The 25,914-nt window shown below is 35.7% G+C and overlaps 2 protein-coding genes across 5 annotated transcripts; one reads left to right on the top strand and one right to left on the bottom strand.

Moving 5' to 3' along the window:
- Positions 1 to 1,732: 1,732 nt before the first annotated feature.
- LOC132052762 (ABC transporter G family member 3-like) lies at positions 1,733 to 10,749 on the bottom strand. Of its 4 annotated transcripts, none has more exons than XM_059444439.1 (12): positions 10,593 to 10,749; positions 9,007 to 9,613; positions 8,838 to 8,917; positions 7,738 to 8,024; positions 6,717 to 6,888; positions 5,538 to 5,651; positions 5,074 to 5,202; positions 3,590 to 3,781; positions 3,265 to 3,351; positions 2,512 to 2,784; positions 2,111 to 2,218; positions 1,733 to 2,018 (listed from the first exon to the last, which is right to left on the bottom strand). In XM_059444439.1, the coding sequence occupies exons 2-12, from the start codon at positions 9,476 to 9,478 to the stop codon at positions 1,761 to 1,763; spliced, it is 2,172 nt and encodes a 723-aa protein (XP_059300422.1). In that variant the 5' UTR covers positions 9,479 to 9,613; positions 10,593 to 10,749; the 3' UTR covers positions 1,733 to 1,760. The 4 variants fall into 4 exon arrangements, 3 of the variants coding, with proteins under 3 accessions (XP_059300422.1, XP_059300423.1, XP_059300424.1); XM_059444440.1 differs by having other exon boundaries at positions 10,484 to 10,717; XM_059444441.1 differs by lacking the exon at positions 10,593 to 10,749 and adding an exon at positions 10,430 to 10,570.
- A 5,775-nt stretch (positions 10,750 to 16,524) lies between these two features.
- On the top strand, positions 16,525 to 22,331 carry LOC132052764 (cell division cycle protein 48 homolog). Its single transcript, XM_059444442.1, has 9 exons — positions 16,525 to 16,684; positions 16,782 to 16,947; positions 18,903 to 19,131; positions 19,432 to 20,198; positions 20,275 to 20,496; positions 20,597 to 20,668; positions 20,761 to 21,042; positions 21,244 to 21,603; positions 21,794 to 22,331. Exons 1-9 carry the CDS (start codon positions 16,656 to 16,658, stop codon positions 22,082 to 22,084), a joined length of 2,418 nt encoding a protein of 805 aa, XP_059300425.1. The 5' UTR covers positions 16,525 to 16,655; the 3' UTR covers positions 22,085 to 22,331.
- Positions 22,332 to 25,914: the final 3,583 nt, after the last annotated feature.

Raw genomic sequence — 25,914 nt, forward strand, 5'->3', positions numbered from 1 at the left:
TTCCGTTGTCCCTTTTGGTGGACCGACTCACATCGCTTTGAAGTTGTAAAAAAAAAAATGTGAATCCCATATTAATAAAACAAACAATGTTAAAAAACAAATGCTTAGAAAATCAAACAATTAAATTTCCTTTAGAATAAGGAAAAAATTAATTTCTTTTGTTTCATTTTAAACATGTAAAATTAATTTAATAATTTGAATTAGAATTATCTAAATCAAAAATTTGATAAAAAATAATAAGTATTTTACACCGGGGCGAATTAAAATGAAGTATCAACCCATATTCAAAATAGGTTGGGGTTCAAGTCTTTCTTTAAAAAGGTATTAATAAATTTTGAACCTACAAAGACAAACTACAATGTTAAATTAATCGTATTTTGAACATATATATATATATATATTATACGTAAAAAATTATTAAAATACAGACAAGACGTGGCATAGGCCATCTAGTACTTAATACATAAGTGACTAAACTATGCATAATTAATCTATATATTATTGTCTATTGATATATATTATTGATACCTGCGTAACTCTAACTTTCCGTTACCTAACCATATAGGGTACGTAAGTGTTTTTTTTTTCTTTTTTCCAAATATCAACTAATCTGCTACTTTCCTCGTTTCTGATTTCTGTTTTTCCTTCTTTTTCTTCTGGCGTGAGGACGTTTGGTTATTTTGGCTCTTCCCGTTTGGTGGAACTCGCTTTGAAGTTGTCAATGAATATTCCTCCTTTTTCCTTTTATTTTTTTTTTTTTTTTTTTCTGAATTATTGGTACTTCTATTCAGGGCGTATGCAGCCTATCTCAACTAAAACCCACACTTTCTTCGGGAAACTTAAATTTATCTGTAAAAAACTATTAAAATCAAGAAAATAGTAGATATGAACCCCTAACTTTAAAAATATAATGGGTTCAATACTAAAAATCTATAGATTGAACTCATAAAATTTAAATCCTGAATCCGCCTCTGCTTTTATTTTTGCCTCCCAACTCTGACCATCAACAATTTCACGCGTTTGTTTCAAGAAGTGTTAATTATAGGAAAACTTTTTCAGTTTTATAAAAAAATCATTTCGTCCAAACAGAGGAAATGTTTTCAACTTTTGAAAAACATCATTGGTGGAGTAGTTTTCACTTTTCTCAGATGACGTTTGGTAGAAAGAAAAAAAAAATCAGCATCTTTATAAACAAATGATTTGAACAGAACTATTTTTTAAACAAATTGTTTTCCTGATGTATGTACTTCAGGAATGCATAAATCTTTTCATCCAGAGGAGAAATAGGGGCCTTTTTTTTTTTTTTTGGGACAGCTCAATACTTGCAGTGCAATAATAACTTATGTCAATTTTATTTATATTAATGCGTACTGCGTAGGTCAAGCTAGAATAGCATTGAGGTTAACGACTGACAACTAAACTTATTATTCTTATTTTTACGTATGACTCAGTCTCACACCAAGTCGAGAGGGAGTCCTTAATAGGTTTGCAAGTGTTGATGGAAACAAAGTGATAAGGAATCAAAATTGAAATATTTATAGGAAAATAATTTCGGGGCGCAAGTGAAAGAAGTCATTTTTCTCCTTTTTAAATGAAAATATTTTTTTATGTATTGCTGATTCCTGAGTATAAACTGAACCAGGAATAGAAGACAAATTAGCTTCCCATTGTTCCAAGATTTGATATCCATGCTCTAAATTGCCAAATTTATAAGCAATAAAACCCAAGAAACTGAAACAGAAGTTGCTATAGTATAGCATCTAATTGTAATTCATTGAATTTTGGTTACACATGAAATGTTTGTGGACACAGAGATTTTTCCTGATACAACACTTCAGCAGAATAAATACAAGAACTTTGTATGCAACAGCCATAACAAACAGTACCAGTAAATTTTTCCACTTAGAGTTATTATCATCAGATATATCATATACATTTTCCAGAGCCTCGTAACCAGATATGGTTCTCACTTGCCCCACTGCAAAAGAAGTTCCGATGTACTCGTTCTCCAACAGTCCCTGGTAAACGAAATATTAATATAATTTCCCTGATAGATAACCAGTGATCAAGAACATACACTGAATGAATTTTAGCCAAGTCTCAAACTTGCCTGCATAGAGTAGGTATGAAAAGCAATATAGGAAATGGGGTACATCCATACTGGTCTAGGCAAAGCACTTCTGATTCTAAAAAAGCCAGTTGAAAGCATCATTATCACCTGAAACACGAGAGACAATAGCCGTTCAAATGACATCAAATGATAATTAAATAAAACTCCTACTCAAAGAATCCTATATAGCACTAGAACTGCAAACATTTCAGATGACCAACTTCCTGACTCCCCTTATCAGAAAATTGACCCTTACGACAAAGTAGGAAGCCCCAATCACTGCATATTTTCCAATCAATGGAATATGATAATATTACATCAAAGAGAAAGGCAAAGAATATAGTGTTAACTCATACTACAGTAAATCATATCTTGCAAGTAAGATTTAAGGCAGAACTTACATGTATGGACAGAAAACTTAAGACGCTCCAGAAGATATTTTGCCAAATGGAAGCAACAAGCAGTAGCAGCCCCTCATTTACCAATAGACACGCAAAGAAATTCAGCACAAAGTACATCAGCAAGCTGAACTCATTCCGCAGCCCAATAAGAAAATAGAATACCAGACTTGAGGAAATGGAGATGAGAAACAAGAACGGGATGCTGGCAAAAAACTGCCCAAGTAGGAAAAGAAATGCACCAGAATGCTGGTTTGATTCTTCACAGGTGTATATCTGCAAGGCATCATGATGTTAATTAGGTTGGTTCAGCGAAATCAAGTTCAAAAGCTTACTTGTAACTTGCAAAGACTGATGAGATTGAAACAGCCAGAAATGTCACATTCCTAGTGATAAGTACAGATATTTCAGCTATTGGAAAACCCTAGTCTTGAAAATTTTAGTCACTTCAACTTCGTATTTGTCTACATTTCACCCCATGTGGTAAGGGGTCTTTAACTTGAATCCTATGTTTAGTTCATCAGATTGAACAAGAGCCTAGAATGAGGATCACATTTCTGTGAAGAGAATGCCTTGGGCATACCATATGGCCATAAGAAAGTGTACAGTCCACTCTCAGCCTACCAAACAACCCTTGATTCTTAAATACACACATGTACTGGATTCATTTCGAACATGACGTTCACATATAATTAGTTTCATAGAAGCATGTTTGTGCATTATCCAGAGGAAACACGAATAAGTTGCTGACATCACCTTGATTTCTTTCAACTGTGCAGGTACACCCGCGACGCCCAGCAGAGAGGTGAATGAAACAAATACAAATATTGCTGCTGCTCTTATCTACATGGCAAAAAAAAATGTCATAGTTTGCATACTGAAAACAAGAGCAATTAATGGCAAATATTTACCATCAGGTTAAAAAAAACCAACAATATCAAGTCACTAGTTGATTATTTCATGGACTGTGTAAACAGCAAAACCTGGAGGGTCTGGTGCACAAACATCATATGAATGTACTACTGAATTAGACATATGCAAAAGGAAAGAGACACGTTTGGTTCTTTAGTTATTAGCTTACCGTGACAGACGACAAGGAATGCCCCAATCCAGAAAACAAAGTGCCAATACAAAGGCCAAGAAACATACAGATAATCAGCCTTAGCCAATAATATTTCCACTCTCTTGACATAATCAATAAAGATCTCCAAGTCAAAACTGCAACTCGTGTTGCATTTCCTGCCATTCCCTTTCTTTTGATAGATGGACCTTCCTGTAAGGACGAAATACAAGACATAAGAGACTATATTGAAGCTCAGGCAGTAAGTATGGTCATTTGACCACTAAAAGTTTCATTACCGAACACTCTTAAGGCTTTAAGCCACTTTTTCTTACTTGAGAATGAGTTTATCACAAATATTTCTAGAGCTAGTTTTAATTATAAAAGATTGTGACCTACAGTAGTTTTTGTGTATTTTTTTTTTCTTCATAAAGACTTTTTATGTAGTTTCTAAATAGACAAATTATTTTCTAAAAAGATTAGAAATCAATGTATGAAATAGACGGAAACTAAATTGTATGACCCTCTTATTCCAAATCCGGTCATTCTTGTTGGAATAGAGGGAGTAATGCGTCGAGTCTAAAAACACTTCATAAGGTTGTCAAATTGCCTCTACTTTATAAGAAATTTGGTATTGCAAGGAACAAAGATTGGAGGAAACTCTAACTTACACATTGGCATAAATAACTCTTTATGGGGTACTAAGACAATAGCAAGGACATAAATTGTTTTAGTATACAATGACCAACAACAACAACATACCCAGGGTAATCCCACAAGTGGGGTCTGGGGATGGCAGAATGTACGCAAACCTTACCCCTACCTCATGGAGGTAGAGAGGTTGTTTCCGAAGGACCTCAGCTCAAGTGCAGCAAAGCAAAGTAGTTATGAAAAGGAAATACGGCAGTGAAGAAAACATGGCAACTAATAAGGAAATTAGTATGACCAACAACATACCCAGTGAAATCCCACAATGTGGGGTCTGAGGGGGTAAAGTGGACGCAGACCTTATCCCTACCTTGGAAGGTAGGGAGGATGTTCTCGAAAGACCCTTGGCTAGTATGACTAAGGAACTAATATTAATAGCATTTGAAATGGACAGTGACAAGACTTCTGCTCAAACCAAAAACTTCAATTCACACAAGAAGAATATGATAATTGAGGACAACTAGTTTGTCAAAAAAACCAAAGCCAACAAGAGCATCCTTCAACAGAATGCTCGAATTATATCACTGCCCAGAGCACACACCACACAGGTATAAATAGCTTATGTATATAGTTGGTCCATATCAAGAATGGGAAACTTCCTAGTGTCTAGTGGTCACATTAAAGAGTGCATCAGTTAGATCTCCACTTTACACTTTGAAAAGGTCTTGAGAAAGATTGAGCATAGTCATTAGTAACTATCCGTGATGTCAATAGTGACAACAAAGAAAAAAATACCTTCTCGGTCAGTTCCGTTATTACAAATATACCTTCTCTTTTTCTATGATAAATAAACATACCTTCTCAGTAAGCTTCACTATCATTGTCTCAACAGCAGCAGCGTCTTCCGATGATCTATAAGCTGCTTCAATGGTACGTATAGCAACAGCAGTATCCATGCTCACTGATGATAAGTCTCCATGGTTATCCTGTTGAGATGATAAAATCACAAACTTGAACAAACATCTTTCCTTTTTGTGTTGGGAGGGGTACGGGATAGGGTGGCCAGAGAACAGACAAGAATCTTTGAACTTCCATTTTACATCTTATAAAAAAAAAATAAAAAAATCTGTTCCTTTCTCAAAGAGCTTTCCCCAGCATAATAAAATAATAGCATGAATATGGAGAAAAGGGTAGTACAATGAACTGAGTTATAATTGTTCCAACATCCTAACTATTTTTCAACAATCACTATCTTTAACCACTATGATTGAGCTTTTAAAGAAAACAACAAAAAGAGCTTTGAATGCTTATAAGCAAATACCTGCCAGCCTTTGCACGTCGTAATAATCCTGTCAAATTCTGTGTTTATAGCACGCAAGAAGTGATCAGAAGGACTTTGCATAATTGGACAAGGAAATCCAGCATTCGAGAAGTGCTTCACAATTAAATGATATGTTAGTCTCTAACAATCAATAACATTAAGAACAGAGTATTGATTCAAAACATAATGACCAGAAAATAAACATCTTAAGTGCTATGTATTTCTAGTAGTATTTCATAATTGTGCACACGCTTGGTGAACTAATCTTCCTCCATGCCCCCTGAAGTAAGTCTGTCCAGTCTGAATCCCCGTTAACGTTGGCTGATTTTCAGAGGAACTCCTTTTCTTTCTTCCAACCACTATCCATGGATTCTGAAACATTTAGTCATTTAGGAAAATTTGTCACCACTCACCAGTATTTCTCTAGACAATTTCCTCTTTGTCAGAAACCCAACAAACTGAACTTTACTGATTTCTTCTAGTTTGTAAGGAAACCATATAAGAAGCTATATGTAGGGACCTTTATTGGGCAATAAGCTTCTAAGCAACAATTGGACTTTGAAAATCGGAGGCTCACACTTCGAATATGTCCAACTGACACAACCTTATCCTGCAAATCATTACTCCAGCGAAAATCATGTTCCCCAGGGTAACCATCCTAACTTAGTAAATATTTACTTCAATATTGCCATTCTTGGCTTCTTTAAATGAGAATAAATAAAGAACTTCAGCCAATTCAACTGCATGGGCTCATTTTTTCTCTTAAAATAGGGTGCCATCTGACTAACAATTGACTTCTTCTTTTCAGATAAAACACAGTACCACACCCACAACTGGGTCTCCCTAATTGCAGCAAAAATAATATCATTCGTTATTGAATGCTTTTGTTTGATGCAGTCATGACTGCTAAGAAAACCAACCCTTTACCTGAATCAATATGGACAGCAGTGGCGGATCTAGCATGCTAGGTGGGGGTTCCATTGAACCACCAACTTTAGACGCGGAGCACAAATTTATGTGTAAAAATTTATTAAAACTGCAATAAATAGTAGACATGAACCCATAACTTTTAAAATACGACGGGTTTACACTAAAAATCTTAAGTTTGAACCCATAGAGTTTAAATCCTGGATCCGCCTCTGATGGACAGTGTAAAGAAGCATACCAAGGCAAAATTACCTGTAAGCAAGCCAATGTTTCACCAAAGAACAATGTCTTTCCATTTGATAGGAGGCAAATTCGGTCAAAAAGGCCAAATACTTCAGTACTGCTTTGGCAAATGGTGAATATCAGAGTGCAGCCAGAGTTGGCAAGCTTCTTCAATGTAACCATCATCAGAAGTGCAGAAACGCTAATCATAACAAGGATTAAACATCAGCTAAACTAGAGTAGTTCATTATTTTTGATAAGTAGAAGAAATCCAAGAGCATCAAGTCTCAATCACAAAGAATAGCAAGTCAAAAACACAGAGAATTAATAAGGAAAATTTTACTGAGAGATATCCATTCAGTTGGAACCCTACAGTTGATTTTGAATATGCTACAGAAATATCAATTTCCAGACCATCAAATAAGAAAATCACCATCAATGACATGTACTCCCTCAACCCTTAAAATTGATGCTTTCATGTATGACAGACGAACTTCAGTACTAAGCCAATCAAAGAACCTTCACATTCTCTTCTGGTAACTGAGTCCTCGAAGAGACCTACATTCCCTAAGTTAGCAACCCTAGGCTTCATTTGCAGGTCTTTCCCAAAGAAAGCTTGTAGCCTTTTTTTTACCCATTAATGCTAAAATATTTACTGACCTTTTTCATTACTAATTGACCTTTCAAATCATATAAACTTTCAGCATAGTTTGATATATCCCAACTTTACAGACATACTTCAATAGTTTAATAAATGAAGCGGTCTTTCTCTATCACCACATGCATAGACAAGACAAGCAAATCAATTTTTATGCCTACTCATCAAATAAACACGGAGCATTAGTATTTTTTACGCTTTATTGGAAAGAAAAACTAGAACATACTAAATATTTGGCTGTTTAGCTACTACAGCAGCTACAGAACATAGTACGCAATTTGATCTAGTCACTAAGAAGATCACCAATGCAGTTCCGGATACTGAATATGTCAATGTAAACTCAATGACGATCAATAAAAATTGTTGTGATTTTTAAACGAGTAAGAAGAGAACCTGTCAAGATGATAAAGGGGCTCATCGATAAATAAAATATGTGGGCTCATGACAAGTTCCCGGGCAATGCTGACACGCCTTCTCTCACCACTGCGAAGGCCTCTCATGTAACAGTGGCCACCTATAAGTTTATTAGCACAATCTCCCAGTGACATAGCATCTATAACATCCTCCACCACACTCCTTTTCTGACAAAAGAAACCAGGAAGCTGAAGCAAAGCTGAATAGTATAGGAATTCACGCACAGTTAATGATCCAATAAGAGTAGTTTCTCTGTCAACATATCCCTGCCAATGAGCAAACTTTAAATGTCAAGCAGGCACACGCTGACAAAACAAGGAAAACAACTGCCCCCTTCCCAACCTGCTTGATTCAATTGAAGTTTTCTTCCAAAAGGCCCAAAAGTACCAACACTTCTTAACCCTAATTCAAACAAAGTAAACTATAATGTATTTTAATACTAACATGATGGTTAGGCTACCACCTTAAATATTTCAGCTATTGTTATCCAATGTCCACATTGGATTATGTGAGGAGATGCTTGTAGGTGTGCTCAAACCTATGGAAAATATGGTCTACAGAGCCCCTTGGGAAAGAAGGACCATTTGTCGAAATGGAAAGAACTATTTAATCTAAAGGTTGGGAATAGGAAGGGGTTCACAGGCCTAAATTCGCACCTGCAACTCCTAACTCAACCAGCGAAAAAGCCTCATTGCCCTATTCAAATGGGATAAAAAATGGGAAAAGGGATTTCCAAACACTGGATACGTGAAATTATACCACATCATCAGAAGCAGTTGCATGAATGCTTTGCTTCAAATGTGAAAGGGCATCTTCTTGCCAAAGAGAACACACACGTCACCTTATGTCAGAGAGCCAAAGGATTGGTCGATGAACTAAATTGAGAAAGAAGGGGCTATTGACTCACTGAACCAGTAGTCATTAATAGGAGAGTGATTATGATTTAAAGTCCAAAAACCAGTTCAGAGTGAACAACAGCTAATGTAACCTATAAAACAGGTCATCAAAGTCCACAGTCCAGACATCCGTATTGAGAATACAAGCATGACCACAAGCGAAAGTAAATGCTTACAACATACATAGGAACCATACGACATGTGCCTTTTTGTCCCGTTTACAAACACCTCGCCATACATTCTCGCTGAATCAGGTAACCTTCCTAAAGAAGAGAAAGAAAACTAGCTCAGAATCACATATAAACAACTGGATGCTTTTCTATAAGCTGACTATGAATTGAATACGACAAACCTGCTAGGGCTTTCAAGAGTGTTGATTTCCCTGACTTGGGGGGACCCATGATGACAGTCATTGTTCCAGGTAATGCATAACCATGCGAACTCTTGACCACCTTATCAGAGTATTTTCTTTTTCCCTTTATAGTTACAGTCAAGTCCTTCCAGGCAATAGAAGCTCCTGCAATCTTCCTTGTAATAACTTCCCTCTCTGGTAAAGAAGGAGACGGCGAGGAACCACTATTGACCTTTGACAGGGAAGGGGAGGGTGGCGTAGTCGCAGCATTAATAGAATCACCTCCTTCGTCCTCTTTGACCTCTATATCTGTCTCATCCCAAACAGGTGAATCTTCAAATGAAATTGGTTGTCTAAGTGTGCCAGGTTTCCGCAAGTAGAAGAAATTACTTGATGGCACCCTACTAGCTGGACTACTTGTTGTAGAAGATGGAGACATATAATGATCTGATTGAGACTGTATTTCTTCCATTCTTTTGAATTCTCCAATTCTGTCTAACTACTCCGGGAATGGAACTCTGAGCTGAAGGTTCACGAGGAAATCAAGATACCACAACTGGTTCTTCCCTAGACCAACTTTGCCTGTTCTGTAAAACGCCTTCCAACCCTGTAAAGATAGCAATAATTAACAAACACCAAAGATAGCTTGTTATGGAAAGAATAACAAAAGACAAAAGCAGAAAATAAATTACATCTACAGCTAAACGACATTCGAAAAACTTTAAGCACCAGGACAGATTCTCTTTTTGTGCTTTCGACACCAATTGTGGTTGCAAAGCGTCAAAATATATTACTCAATAAACAGTTCCAAGGAACAGTCACTCACTTTCAACAGTCATACGATTCCAGAAGATGATCTAGAATTAGGTCAATCGCGTTTATTAGAAGTCAACAATAGAACGGTTCTACCAGCAAAAAGTTATATACGTTTAAATCAACTACACCTATAACCCAAGTTAGTTGGGTTGGCTGTATGAACCTTCTATATCTGTTCCTTCTACAGGTTAAGTGGTCAAAATATATTCTCACGCTGGCTGTCACCCTATTTTTAGGCTGACTAGATCCTGTAGCAACCTTCCTCCTTTCCTATGCTTTGGGAAACTCACATAGACTAAGTTTTGAAAAAGAAAAAAAAAAACACAACCGGATATGAGAAGTTGATGAGCTTGAAATGTCAATAAATAAATCCTATATACATGAAAACACTCATATTAAACCCTTATCAATCAAAAAAAAGAAAAAAAAAATCTCATAATAAAGAACTCTTTCTTCTTTTTCTCTTAAAGAAACATTATGCATACATAAAGCACAAAACTTTATCAGCTTTAACAAACATCTTAGCAAATACTAGAACACTAAACTCACTTAACTCCATAAACCCCAAAAGCAAGCAGAGCAAAAAAAGAGAGAGAGAGAGAGAAACCAAAAGCTTAAGCACTCAAATGCTAACAAGCACCAATAAACCACTGAAAAAAACCTTAAAACACTTCAAATGATAACACAAAAAAACTGCAAGTAAGCTCGAACTTCCAGCTGTGAAGTCCACAAAGAGCAAGTAAAGTTAGTGAACAATGAAGAGTACAAACCTGGATCCGAATATAGCAAAGTTCTTCACATTAGGGAGAAATAAAGAAGAGTGCTTAGTGGAACAGAGTGGAAGTAAGAAAGAAAGAGTGACACTGAAGTGCGAGTCCAATTACGAGATTAATGGATACTTTTTGACCGAAAAACAAGGAATGCGGTGTATTTCTACACAATGTTTGGTCCAATTGAGAATTTCCTTTTTTATATTTTTTTAGCTTTTTAAGAAAAGAGAGATAGTGACTATTGAACTTGTACATGTTACCACTAAAATTAATAATTTTGGCTGCATTAGAAAACAAAAGGATAGCGGCAAGAAAACTTTTGTTTTTTCTCCTTGAAAAGAAAAACGCGTCCAAGATTCCTCTTCAATTTGAATTTGTTAAGTGGGAGCTAAGTGTCTTATAAGATTACTAATACACGCTCAAAATCATAATTAAAGATGGACAGTGACACTTTAATTTTTAGTTTTCCAATTTGAAAAGTTATGGTTAGTGGAGTAGCACATTTGAGATTTGACGAATGCCAACTCAATAAATACATAGCGAAAAATATGGTTACAAAAAGAGCAGCTTCTCTTTTTATCCTTTTCTTTCAATGTCTCTTTCACGTGCTTTTTTGTTCCGTTGTTTCTTTTTAATATATTTTTACAATAAAGATTGCTAGTGTAAAAATTTTGTACCATATTATAATGTAGTGCCACAAATTAATTACTCCCTTAGTCTCAAAATAAGTCTCTCATTAGGAATTCAAAATAAATATTCAGTAAACTCTACATTATGTTTATTGATTTTTTTCATGTACGTGATTTTTACTAAGGTTATACATATTTTGGGATAGAGAGAGTACTATTTTATCTTGTTACAAACTACTAATGTTTATCAAAAAAATTAAATGTTACTATCTTATAAGTAATATAATTTAATAAATGTTTTTACATCGTCAATATATAAAATAAAGGTTTTTTTTTTTTTTTTAATTGTGGGCAAAGCCGCAAGGGGCGGGGGCGGAGAATTCTGCAGAATTTGTCTCGAATTTGTATTCCCAAGCAAACATGAATTAAGTGTAAGGAATAGGCAACTAATTATGGATGGGTACATTTCGGCTCCACTGCAAGTTCCCAATAAAAGATTAGAACAAGTTAAAAACAGAGTCCGGAACCAAAATGACCTAAAAAAAGTGCTTTTGAATCAAAATACTCCAACAAAAAAAAGATTGATAAAAACTACTTTTAACAAAGTAATTTATTTGCAGCAGTTAATCAGAATTCGCTTGACGTTATTCTTTGAAGGTAAGAATTGCAACAAATTACTGCCGCCAGTGGCCGCTTTTTTTTTTTTGGTTAACCCCTCTTTCTTTACACTTTTTAACGATTTTTAATTAGATTAATCATGCCGACTCGAAACTTCAATATTTTATATAGAACCCTACTTATTTTTGTGCTATTAATAGAGTAACTAATACATCAGCGATAAGCAAAAACTTGACGATTCGCTTTAATTCATTAAAAGTGTTTCGAACTCCATTTTTTGCCAAGACTAGAAGTCATTAGCTTTAAGTTCTTTAATGAAAATACTTAAACTTGTTCATTAATAACAAATAAAGTAGTAAAAATACAATCATCAAAAAAGAAAACTTAAAATACATTCATCAATTCATGCCCTTGAGTTGATGAAAACTAAACATACTAATATTCTTCAAAATAACAACATCATCATAAATCAAGTTTAAAACTAAAATCACAATATTCTTAATCATCATCGTAATAGAAACCTCAATATCGTCCTTTAAAAATATCGCGTTTTTACATACATTCTTTTTTTAGTAGATGTTAGTTCTCTATCAAAAAAGAAAACAAAAAAAAAAACAAAAAAAACAAAAAAAAAAAGAGAAAAAGAGAGATAGGAAATGAGGAAACTGACAGGGAAATTTGAGGTCAAGGGGTTCGATATTAAGAAGATCTCCACTGCTCATTTTCTTAGAAAGTGAATCAAAAGAGGAAAAAAATTATACTTTTTTTGTCTCTTTTTTTAAAGACCTTAAAAAGTGGCGGTGCTAATGGTTGGAAAGGTCATGTGAGGGAGGGGTGGACAGTAAATGGAATGGGAAGAGAGAGGAGAAACGGGGTGCAGCGGTGAGGTGGTACGCCACGTATGGCCCACCTCACCGAGTTGTTAACGCCACGTCATATCTCACGTCCACCTTGGACAATTTTAATCTTAGAAGCAGATATTTGGACTCAAAATAAAAAAGCATAAGCGGTATATTCAACCCAAAGATAACCAGAAGATAATCGACCCAATAATATAACAAAGTATTGACGAAACTATTTCAAAAGTCTCTGAAAAAAAGATATTTGACCCTTTTCCGTTATTTGAATGGGTACATTTCGGCTCCACTTCAAGTTCCCATTAAAAGATTAGAACAAGAAGAAGTTAAAAACACGGCTTCAACTTTATTTTTAGAAAAATAGTAGTTGTATTTTAACCCCTTCTAGGATAGAAAGTCTTATAGCTACTTTTAGCAAGTAATAATACTTTAACATGAAGTTCCAATTGCCTGTATTAATCCATCGAGCACTTGCAAATTCATTTGCACGAATCTATATACTTTAAAGGAAGATTTAACCACAACATTATTTGTCATAAAAATATTATTTATATTGGTGGCGGAGTTCGAATTTTTTTATGAGAAGAGTAAATACGTTATTAAGCCAAATGAATTGGACATCTACTGTATATGCATAAAAATAAATTTGACCTTATATATATATATATTATAATTTTCCGATAGAACGGGATTAGGTTTAACCCCTTGTGCTCCCCTAACTTTGCCCCGATTACAATTATGCCAAAACTTCACACAAACTTGGATATCTAGAACTAGCTAAAAGACCAGAAATGTTTCCTCATTGTGTAACGTAGACCTTTTTTTACATTTGAAAGTTTAACGTTGTTTATACACAAAGTTTGCATATTACTATAACTTTTTCTAATCTATATATGTCACGAAAAATGAATATTTTCTGGATGAATAACAATAAATTATATTCTTTATTGGTTTGATTGGTCCCTATCTCTTACTCTGATCTTGTTCTTTATTTTAGGGTCATGGCCGGCTTGAATTTGAAGTTGGCCTTTTCATTTCTTTTTTTAATTAAGGCCGCGTACAGTTGCAACGGTAAGTAAAATGATTATTACCCGCGCATTGTAATCATTCTACACCACGCATGGTTGGGTATCATTTTAATTAAACTTTAGTGTTACATGCATCATTGTTACTTTAAAACATAGTGTCAGGATCACATAAGTTTAAATAATTAGAAGAGAGTTTGAGGTATGAATGTCGGTGGTGGAGAATGAACAGTGAGAAATGCACAAATTGGTAAATTTGTCTTGCTTAAATCCCTCATTCGATGAGCAGATGAAGTTAGCATGTCGATTACAGCTTTGATTGAACTCAAGTGGTTCAAACAATGTATTTATCTTGAAAATTCATTAAATATGTACACATTATTAATTTAGAACACAATAATTTAAAAGTAAAAATTCAAAATTCATAAGCTTCAAATACAGACTCCGACTCTATCCACAAAATTGACAAATTCTATGAATTAATCCCAATATCATTTTATTTATTACAAAAAAATAACTATGGTACAGATTGGCATGTCGAATGTTTCAAGAACAATTAATTTGTTAGCTGATTAAATGCAGGTATATGTTGAGGGAACATTTTTTGTGTACGCACCAAATCATGTTAAATTAACATGATTAAATGATGAATTGAGTTAAAAATACATATATGTTGGTCATGATTAATAATAAAGCTTATGTAAAATGCATGTGTTATGCGCTAGTTATTAAAAATAATATAAAAATTGAAGCGATTCATATGAAAAAACACCATATCAACAATGTCTACCATGTTAATATTGCAAGTCTCAAATAATTAAATTTGTACCTGCTTTGAGAATGTACGTGTATAGAAAATGATACAGGTGATATGATAAACTGAAAATTACAGTAGACAATCAATTGTAATTTATTTATATCTGGGCTGGAGTTGAAGCCAATTGGAAGGTTTAAAGTTAGGCTTGACTAATTTCATATCCAAATGGTTGAAGTTGCAGTGCAATTCGAAATCGTAATCAATCAATTGTGTTGTGATATGTGACATGCGTTTGTTTCCTTTACGTACGCGTATAAAGGAATGACATTGGAAGGCCTACTAATGGGGTACCAAAGATGTAAACGTTTGTGAACAATGTATTATACGATTAGCAATAATTCTACAAAGAAATGGCTCAGGGGCCGAATATATATATAATAAACATACGAGGATTCTTCTACTGTGTTGTTCCCCGAAAGATACAGGGAGCCAACCCTTTCAGCGTAGGGGGTGCCCCATATTTATAAAGGTCGCCCCCATGAGCTTCGTACAACTGTGAACGAAATAAAATAATAATAACGAGGCGCCCAATCCCTCTCGTGGCGGGGACACCGACGGCCGCCGTCCGACACACGCATGGTCGCGCATCGCTTCATGGCAGACGCCATCGACGCGTGGCCTGGGCACCTGGAGACTGACTCAACGACCATGGCCGTCCAACCCGCCACACACGGACGACCCGCCACATGTGCACTAACCGTTTAACCGAATAACCCGCTATGCGACCAACCGCTAATCCGATCATGTTGCCACGAGGCGACCAAATGGTCTTCGTTTTGCCCTTGCCTAGGCCCCTCCCGTTCAGCTCGAATGTCATCGGGCACGTTCCTCTCTTCTTTCCCTCGGCCCTCATTTAATCGGTTTATGCTATATCCGGTATTTACCGTATACAGCAGCATAGACCAATTTCGAATTGGCTGAAATTTAAATATTTTCCTAGTATATTTTAAATACTGATCAGGCTAATATTTGTGCACTCCATCCGGAAAAAAACTTAAAATATTTTAAGTTGATAGAAACATTTGTGTTAAATTGATATAAACTAAAACCAGTACCTCTAATGCCATAACCATTCTTATTTCTACCCACATCGATGTAGAAATAGCCATGCCTCTTCCTCGTCAAATCATGTTACTTCATCGTTTTGAAATGTCGAGCAAGCCCAAGACTAGTGGATCCTGTTGGGCCTAATATTATTGGCAAATATTAACATCTTTTTGCGCGGAATGACCGTCTTTTGGGGTGGTCTTTAATTTTGCCCCTCAAATTGGTGTTTTTTAATTTTCTTCTGCCTAACATTTAAGTTGCCCGTCAATCCTAACTCAATGAAAAAGAAAAAAGAAATTTCGCAAGATGAAATTTTACCTTCAAAACTCTGCCTTGTGAATTTTTTTGAGGGCCAAAAATGATGATTCCATGTCACATGACCAAACGTCTACTTAAACGGTTTACAAACCATTGTGGGGTCGTTTATGCTTTGTGATGTTTCGGGGATATCCCAAGATTAACTTTTTTCGAGACTCATTTTAGAGAGCAGATAAATTTATCTTGGTGATAAATTTATACCTCCTACTAAATACTATGACAAAACGGGCCCTTATCCTAAGCCAATGGATATCCCACCTTATCTTCGGATTATTTTATCCCATCTCCAACAGATAAAATAATCCTGCAGTTTCGGATAAATTAGTCCTGATCAGAATCGTGATAATTTTGACTAACTACCAAAAGACCGCTAAAATTCTTGTATATAACAAGTCTTAAAATCTCCTTTTTTGTTTTAACTTCAAAAACCAAATACTGTCCCAAATACGGAATACCTTTTATTATTCCCACCGAGATACGGAATACCTTATCTACCTACTACTACTAGGAGTATTATAAAATCAGATTATACGTGCAAAAGCAGGAAATACAGATAGAACCACAGTACGTATTTAATACTAGTATTTCTTTTAATATTATTTCTCGTTTTTCTTTTTTCTCTCTCTAATAATAAATTGGTAATTCACTTCCTCTCCATATCCCTTTCTTGCACTCATTGTTCTCTCCTTCACCAAAAAAAGTCAGTCTCTCTTTAATTTATTATCGGCTTAACCCTAATCCAGATCTCGAATATGACTAACCAAGCCGAGTCATCTGACTCGTAAGTTCTTTCGATCGGTTAATCAACTGAGTTATTTTAACTTTGAATTCGTTTCTAGAAAGTTCTTAGATTTGTAATTTGTTTTTTTTGTTTACAGAAAAGGTGCGAAGAAGGATTTCTCAACGGCGATTTTGGAACGAAAGAAGTCTCCTAATCGGCTAGTCGTTGACGAAGCGGTCAACGATGATAACTCAGTTGTGGCACTACATCCTGCTACTATGGAGAAGCTTCAGCTCTTCCGTGGAGATACAATTCTCATCAAGGTTTGTTAATTATTGATTTTTTTTAGGGTTTTCCCCTGAATCTCGAGTTTTTTAGGGTTTCGATGTGGTTAATTTGATTGTCTTAGGTTTACAGTGGAGAGAACTTTGTTCATAATTGATTTATTGGTTGCTTAGGTTAACATCTAAGTTGTTTTGTTATTTGTCGGTTCGAATAGGTTTGAGAGAGATGATATTAGTGTTTCTATGTTGTGAGGTGAAATCCTGAGTTTTTTAGGGTTTACAGTGAAGATAACTTTGCTAGTAATTGATTTTTGGGAGCTTAGGGTAACATCTCAGTTTTTATGTTATTTGTTGGTGAATCTGGTCGACTCGGTAGTTTTAGGTTTGTTCGAAGAAGCAACACTTTTGATAGATTTGAGAGATATGATATTGCGTTGTGAGGTGAAAACTTGAGTTTTTAGGGTTTCAATGTGGATCATCTGATTGCTTTAGGTTTATAGTGAAGATAATCTTGGTAGTAATTGATTTTTTTTTTCGGTTGCTTAGGTTAACATCTAAGTTGTTTTGTTATTTGTTGGTGAATCTGGTGGACTCAGTAGTTTTACCTTTGTTGGAAGAAGCAATACTATCCAATAGATTTGGGAGATATTATATTAGTCTTTCTACGTTTTGAGGCGGTGATGTTGTGGCAATGCGGTGTTTGTTCTGCTTGTTTGATGATGGGACTGAGAATGACAATTTTATGGGTTATAGCTGTGACCAATTCGTTTAAACTGAAAAGCAACTTATTATTTAAAGATGGTCACAAACTGTTCTTTTGGAACTTGGTTTTGTGCTTCAAGTGGAGATCAATAACTGAGATGACCCGTCAGGAAAGTCTCTGTAGTGACAAATTATTCACAAACTTGGCTTCCTACACTCTTGAAATTGATGGGGATTTAAGGAAGAAGATAATACAATGGAAGCTAAGGATCCATATAGTTATACCAATTAGTTGACATTAAGTTTTAGTTGTTATTGGTATGCTCACATTAGATCCGGTGTTTGTCGGGAGTCTTTTTAGTTGGATTAGAGACTTAATACTTTCGTGTAAAGATACATGTGAGATTAGAAAATTTATAGTTTTAAAGAATCCTCCATTATATTAAAAGGCAATCATTTGGCATTGGTATGAAATGGACTAGAATATAGCTAAATGTATACAGTGAATCATAGCCGACTCCAACTAATTTAGGATTGAGGTATAGTTGATTGATGATTATTGATTTACATACTGCTTTGCGATTCTTATGAAAGTGGATTTTGTGACATGGTTCATAGATGGCCCTCTTCCCATGTGTCACTGAATCTGTAGTCTGTTGATCCGTGAGGAGCAGATGTCAATGGGTTCCGTAAGTTACCTGGTAATTGGCTATGTTACATAATCAGGGAAAAAGACGTTCTGAATTTACTCTCTTCATAAAAAAGAGACTTTCAGAATCATGGTAGATATACCAGTTTGAGAATACTGTCACTTTTGAAGAAAATGAAACTAAGTTTGAAGTGATGAAATATGGTGTAGTTATGTCTTGTGCCAAACAAAGACGCGCAATGTTATCCCAATGAGAAACAGTTGATTCTTTGAATCTCAAAGTTGAGGAGTTGAATTGATATCAGGCATTATTGGATGTTGGATGTTTAAATTAGTTATTTTAATTGGAATTTGATTATTACTGTACTACATTCATATATGTATGTATATGTGTATCGTGATACTTTTAATATCTCGTAAAATTGTGCGCTTCACTTTGGAGAAGAATGTACTTTACTTCTCATTTCTCTCTTTGCATTTTTTCTTTTTGCTTTTTTTGCTCTTAAAGACAGCAGCAGTAATTTTCTCATGGTGCATGTGGTTTAATTTTAACAACTAGTTAGAATAAGGTTACCTCTGATCTGTTTGCATGTGTGTCAGCTATCCGATTGACTCAATAGTTTTGTGCTGCATTTATATCCAGGGAAAGAAAAGGAAGGATACAGTTGTCATTGCTCTGGCCGATGAAACATGCGATGAGCCGAAGATTAGGATGAACAAGGTTGTCCGTTCAAATTTGAGGGTCCGTCTTGGAGATGTTGTGTCTGTGCACCAATGTCCAGATGTTAAGTATGGGAAGCGTGTCCACATACTTCCTATAGATGATACAATAGAAGGTCTCACTGGGGATTTGTTTGATGCATTTTTGAAACGTAAGTGTGTAGCTTGACTGACGCACACAAGTACTTTTCCAATTGCATAGCTCAAGCATGTTGCACAGTTTGACAATTTTCAAGGTTATATTCTCAGTACTGTTGTGGTATAGGAATTTCCACTTCATTGAACTTGTCATCAAATCTAAAAATAATTAGGGTGGGCTGAAGGAATAGGGTTAGTTGTACAGAAATAACTTGCATATCCGTTACAATTTTCCTTTCTCAATGATTATCAATTATCACCATCACAGTATCCTGTTTGTGTTGGCCTCAATTTAAACGTCTTTCTTTTTGCAGCTTACTTTTTGGAAGCATATCGTCCTCTGAGGAAAGGGGACAATTTCCTTGTTAGAGGAGGGATGAGAAGCGTGGAATTCAAAGTCATTGAGACTGACCCTGGGGAATATTGTGTTGTTGCTCCGGACACTGAAATCTTTTGTGAGGGGGAGCCTGTTAAAAGGGAGGATGAGGAGAGACTGGATGAAGTTGGCTATGATGATGTTGGTGGTGTGAGAAAACAGATGGCTCAGATTCGTGAACTGGTGGAGTTACCATTGAGGCATCCTCAACTTTTCAAATCCATTGGTGTGAAACCACCAAAGGGGATTTTGCTTTATGGACCCCCTGGTTCAGGGAAGACCCTGATAGCCAGAGCGGTGGCTAACGAAACAGGTGCATTTTTCTTTTGCATTAATGGACCAGAAATCATGTCCAAATTGGCTGGAGAGAGTGAAAGCAATCTAAGGAAGGCGTTTGAAGAGGCTGAGAAAAATGCTCCATCTATTATATTCATTGACGAAATTGATTCAATTGCTCCCAAGCGAGAGAAGACACATGGTGAAGTTGAGAGAAGGATTGTTTCGCAGCTCCTGACTCTGATGGATGGACTGAAATCTCGTGCTCATGTCATAGTTATGGGAGCTACCAATCGTCCTAACAGCATTGATCCTGCTCTCAGAAGGTTTGGTAGGTTTGATCGGGAAATTGACATTGGTGTTCCTGATGAAGTTGGACGTCTTGAAGTTCTTCGTATTCATACCAAGAATATGAAGCTTGCAGAAGAAGTAAGCCAAATTATTGATTTTTTTTGGTGGGGATCAACTTTTGACTATAGCATAATGACGAGTATTTATTCTGCAGGTTGATTTGGAAAGAATATCAAAAGATACACATGGTTATGTTGGTGCTGATCTTGCTGCTCTTTGCACTGAAGCTGCACTTCAGTGCATTAGAGAGAAAATGGATGTTATTGATCTGGAAGATGATTCAATAGATGCTGAAATATTGAATTCAATGGCTGTCACAAATGAGCACTTCCAAACTGCTCTAGGAACAAGCAATCCATCTGCATTACGTGAAACAGTAAGTAGCCTGTACAACCCCATTATGTAATGTAGCTTGCTACCTGATCATGTGCAGTGTTCATTGTTGCTTATGATTCTTTTGTGAAAACTATACACAGGTTGTTGAAGTGCCTAATGTCTCATGGGAAGACATTGGAGGTCTTGAAAATGTCAAAAGAGAGCTCCAAGAGGTAATTGAATTCAATAAGTTGGTCTTGATGCATTCATATACGCTACTAACTTCTATTGAGGGTTTCATCATTCTTCTTGTTTTAATATGTAGACTGTTCAATACCCTGTGGAGCATCCAGAGAAGTTCGAGAAATTTGGTATGTCACCTTCGAAAGGTGTTCTTTTCTATGGTCCCCCAGGATGTGGGAAAACTCTTCTTGCCAAGGCAATTGCAAATGAGTGTCAAGCCAATTTCATTAGTGTCAAAGGACCTGAGCTGCTCACCATGTGGTTTGGAGAGAGTGAGGCCAATGTCCGTGAAATTTTTGACAAGGCTAGACAATCTGCACCCTGCGTCCTCTTCTTTGATGAGCTCGACTCTATTGCTACTCAGGTAAGATAGTTTTCAAATTTACCAAATTGTTTGTAGTAAGTAAACATGGGAACTTTTTGATGGATTTTCACAGAAAAAGAGGCAGACATATCCCAATCTGGCAACCAAGTAGATATATCTGTAAAAAGGAGGGCAAAAAGAAACAAAAATAGTTATCCTTGTATCACTGCTTACAAAGAATGGTGCTTGATTTTATTGCAGAGGGGAGGCAGTAGCGGAGATGCTGGTGGAGCAGCTGATCGGGTTCTGAACCAACTTTTGACTGAAATGGATGGCATGAATGCGAAGAAAACTGTTTTTATTATTGGGGCCACGAACAGGCCTGATATTATTGACCCTGCACTTCTGCGACCTGGTCGACTTGACCAGTTACTTTATATCCCACTGCCAGATGAAGACTCACGCCATCAGATTTTCAAGGCATGTCTTAGAAAATCCCCCTTATCAAAAGATATTGATTTGAGAGCTCTTGCCAAATATACTCAGGGATTTAGTGGAGCTGATATCACTGAGATCTGTCAACGGGCCTGCAAATATGCCATAAGGGAGAACATTGAGAAAGTATGCTCTTCATCTGCTCTTAATTTTTTATATTTGGTTTTGTTCTTTTAAGTCTGAAGTCGCATCATCTGTCTTTGTTCTTACAGCTTTTTATCTGTGTTGTTTGCTGTTGTACATCTACTGATATTGGGAGGCGAATCTATGATTTTAATCTAGTCCTAATACTTGTCAAATGGTGTTCTTGTTACAGGATATAGAAAAGGAAAAGAGGAGAGCAGAGAATCCTGATTCTATGGATGAGGATGCTGATGATGAGATATCAGAGATTAAGCCTGCTCACTTTGAGGAGTCCATGAAGTATGCACGACGTAGTGTGAGTGATGCCGATATCCGTAAATACCAGGCGTTTGCTCAGACCTTACAACAATCTCGAGGTTTTGGAACTGAATTTCGTTTTGCTGAGGCCAGTGGTGGGGCTGCTGCAGCTGATCCCTTCGCAACTTCTAATGCTGGAGCTGATGATGATGACTTGTATAGCTGAAGTTATGGACTATCCTGTTATTTGCTGCGGCATCTTTCTTTTCTGTTGCAATAGAGTTGCCTAAACAATTTACTTCTACGAAAATGTCTGGAATTATTACTTTGTTTCTGGAAGGTGTAGGGCTCTTGCTTGACTTCTGGTTTATTTTGCCTACTCTTTAATGTTGTTATCTTGAGGTGTTCTATGACATTTTTAAAGAACCTCTACAGCTTTGCTAATACAGTGGACCTTGGTTATTTTCTCTCTACTTTTCTTTTCCCCTTTCCTGTTACCTAAGCTGCCTTAGTGTATTAGGTGCTAATTTTCTCTTACTATTACTTCCTTTTCCGTGCTTGAGCATCTAATTCGATAGTCACTTGGTATTAGGGAAGCTACATAAATTTGTTAGTCCAAGTGCGGGGGTGAGGTTTTGCTGAAATAACTTGGTGTATCTTTAAGAACAAAATAGACAAATTATATAACTTCAGTTACGTTTGAATTTTTGGAATTTTGATCTATTTTTTGTTTGATAATCAAAATACATGAATAATTTCATGTTTTAGTTTTAGCACGGAACATGATACATTAAGAAATCATAGTAAGTTGAAAATGTCCGAGATTATGTTCCGGTGGAAGCTCAACCCTGTTTCTGCCAAATTACAAAAGATAACGTTTCTGCAGCTCGAAACTAACATGATTTTAAGTTATTACTCTTTATTATATTTGAACTCCAAATGGAATGTTTATACGAATTAAGAATCCGTCAAAACGTGTTTCCAGTTAGTGTTAGTAACAACTGAGACCTTGCTAAAGAAATTATACTAATAATCACTCTGTTTAAGACTTGTACTGTTGTACATGCAAGTACTTGTGTTTATTCCCTTCACAAAGAATGTAACTTACCATTATAATAAATACCGAAACATAGTGCATCATCAAATTTTCGTTTTTCTTCCTTGATAATTAGCAAAATATCTAGCAACTTAAAATGAGCTTACATATAGAAGTATAGATGAAACACCACTATACTCGAAGAACGCAAAAGCCAAAGGCAAAAGATTGCATGTACTAGATATAAAGAATACTGCTTCGTATTAGTTCACTGATTCTCATATATAACAACATTGCTGGGCTAAGGTTGGTTGAAATGCTTGTCTTGAGAACATCCAACTCCAAGTGAGCCAAATATATGATTGTTCACGTATCTGCTTGGACCAGATGCATGCCTGAAACCTTTTGGTAAGCAATTCTCGATTTCCTTCCCATGAAAAATAGGGCTTTTATTGTGCAACTTGGGTTTCATTATCATGTACTCTTCAGATAATTGGCGGACTCCCACAGTTTCATTGATTAGAGAAGACAGCAAAAAAAGGCAGATGTATGTGAGTTTAAGGAAAAGATCATGTGTACTGGAAGCAGCATTTGTCATTAAAAAAGTTTTCTTCTGCGGAGTTTCTGTAAAACTGTGTGTGGAAATAAAAGGCTCTGGAAAAGGGATGTCTTATGATGTGTGGTTTATAAGAAGAGAAAGAAAGGGCCAAAGGGGACTATAAATAGGCTCGTGAGCAGTAGAGACGATAGGTTTGTAGTTTTGTAATGTAACACAGCTCATTGCAAGCAGAGAAGAGAGTACAGTACAAGCATGGAAAAAGAACTTTAAGTTTAATTTCGTGCATGCACTGCCAGTCTGCAGGGTAAAAATGTTTTTACATCATCACGTTAATTTTTCATAGAAAATTTGGCATAGTAACCCAAAAGATAGAGTAATTTATAACCTGCCATAATCCGTTAAATTGTGCTGATAGTATAAAAATTACAAAATCAGTTCAACTTAAATCCTGCACAATATAAGGAATTTAAATTATATATATACCGATAGTGTATACATCTTGACATTATCCATATATTTTGACACATCAGATAATTTGCCTTTTCTTTTTCCAGTATACTCATCTCACTCACTGTGGCATATATACCAGAAGGGCGAGGAAATGAGGTGAGCTGAGATAGCCCGTGAGTCTCCATCCTAGCATTAATTTGCTTAGTTCTGTTATGAATCTTTGGTTTGTTCATCCATTAATACTTTCCAACTCCAACTCCGAATTCATTTATTATGTTATAGTAGTTGTTTGAATTAAAGTTCCTCTCACCGGCCCTTATTCATTTATCATTAAAAGACTATTGAATGAAGTTATAATTTAAGGCACAACTTAAATATTTTTTTGTTTCTGGACTGGATCCAGAATGCTCAATCTGTTGTCAGCAAATACCAAGATTATGTATAATACTGTACCTTTTTGAGGCTTTCCGCAACTCTATAAAAATCTACAGTAGATTATCTACTCAACAATGCAAAAGGATTGACTCTTACCTGCTTCCTAGATTACCCATATCTAGTGATCTGTCACCTTCATGTGTTTTCCATTAATACTACAACTATAATCAGTCCTCATTGCCTATATGCCAGGTGCAAGCACTCAACATATCTGATTGGGAGTTCTTTTTTTAATTATTCTTAAGAATTCCAATTTCTTAGTAATGATGTTTGGATTAATTTGCGCTTATTTTTATTATTTCAATTTGCACGTTTGGATAGAATATGTCTATTATTATGAGAAAAGGTTGCTATAAGATTTAGATGGTGCAAGTAAATGAATGTTTAAAATTTATTGTTCTAGTAGCCTGTCTAGCTTCTACCACACTAACCAATTAATTCAAGCTCTACAAAGTAGTTTCTTGCCTGGGAGCTGAATATTAATGATAACTTTGTGTTACAGACCCAGCCCATTTACAGGTGAAGAAGAATTGAAAAATATGATATGTTGTAGTAATGAATTTAACCCTGTTATGGAGACACTTTTATCAGTACACCTACACGATTTACTGTTACCTAGAACATCATTTTGGGATGCAAACAGAAACCAATAATGATTAAAAACAATGTTCATTAAGGGGTTTGGTATTGCGCTGTCTTTTCGTACAATCCTTTTGTTTGGTGAAATAGTGAGTGTTAATTGTTGAATATCCCACAATGTTGGCGATTAAGTTATTTGGTCTCCTTATATGGTCTTAGACAATCCTTCCCTCATGAACTAAAAATATGATTCAAGTATGAAGTTAATTTACTAAAGAGAAGGACCTAAAGATAGAGCAATTCTTTAACCAAGATCCGTTCGAATCAGATCAGAATAAAATGTTTTGGTCGCTTTCCCTAAATATTCAGGATCAATTGCTATACTACAATCTTCAGATGGTCACACTGTAGGATTTTTTTAAACCTCAAGTAGCCTAAAAAATTTAACTTAATTAATCAATTAATGCTGATGTAATGAAGCCAAGTCAACTTTCCCGCAACTTTGGACTTATTAGCATGTACCCACAATGACTTAAATTAGCATATTTTTGTTCCATGTATCTCAAAGCCAGGGTGGGGGGTTAATTCCAAATTTGGTATTGGCTACTGTGAAGCTAGTTAGCAACTGACATTAAAATATGCATATGATCTTCTCTTTGCTGCCTCTCGAAATTTTTTATGATACTAAAATCTTTGCTAGGGAAGTTAGTAGACTAGGACATGGTTATGTAACCCTTACTTATGCACATAATTTTTTTTTTTTAGTTCTGCTTGAGTTGTTCAATACTTTTACGTGAAATTGAATTGTCAATTGTATATACTATAATTTTGATTTCGCTCTAAGCTAACTTAACACTTCTCCCTGTACAATTGCTGGTTATTATAAACTATATTAATTGATATGAATATTTCATATCACTTTTAATCAGCCACTAGGAGAAGAAAAACAATTCACACACTTCTATAAACCAACTGGAAGAAATGATCTGGGCACTTA

The sequence above is a fragment of the Lycium ferocissimum genome, chromosome 4 (assembly GCF_029784015.1).
Source record: "Lycium ferocissimum isolate CSIRO_LF1 chromosome 4, AGI_CSIRO_Lferr_CH_V1, whole genome shotgun sequence".
Lineage (NCBI taxonomy): Eukaryota > Viridiplantae > Streptophyta > Magnoliopsida > Solanales > Solanaceae > Lycium > Lycium ferocissimum.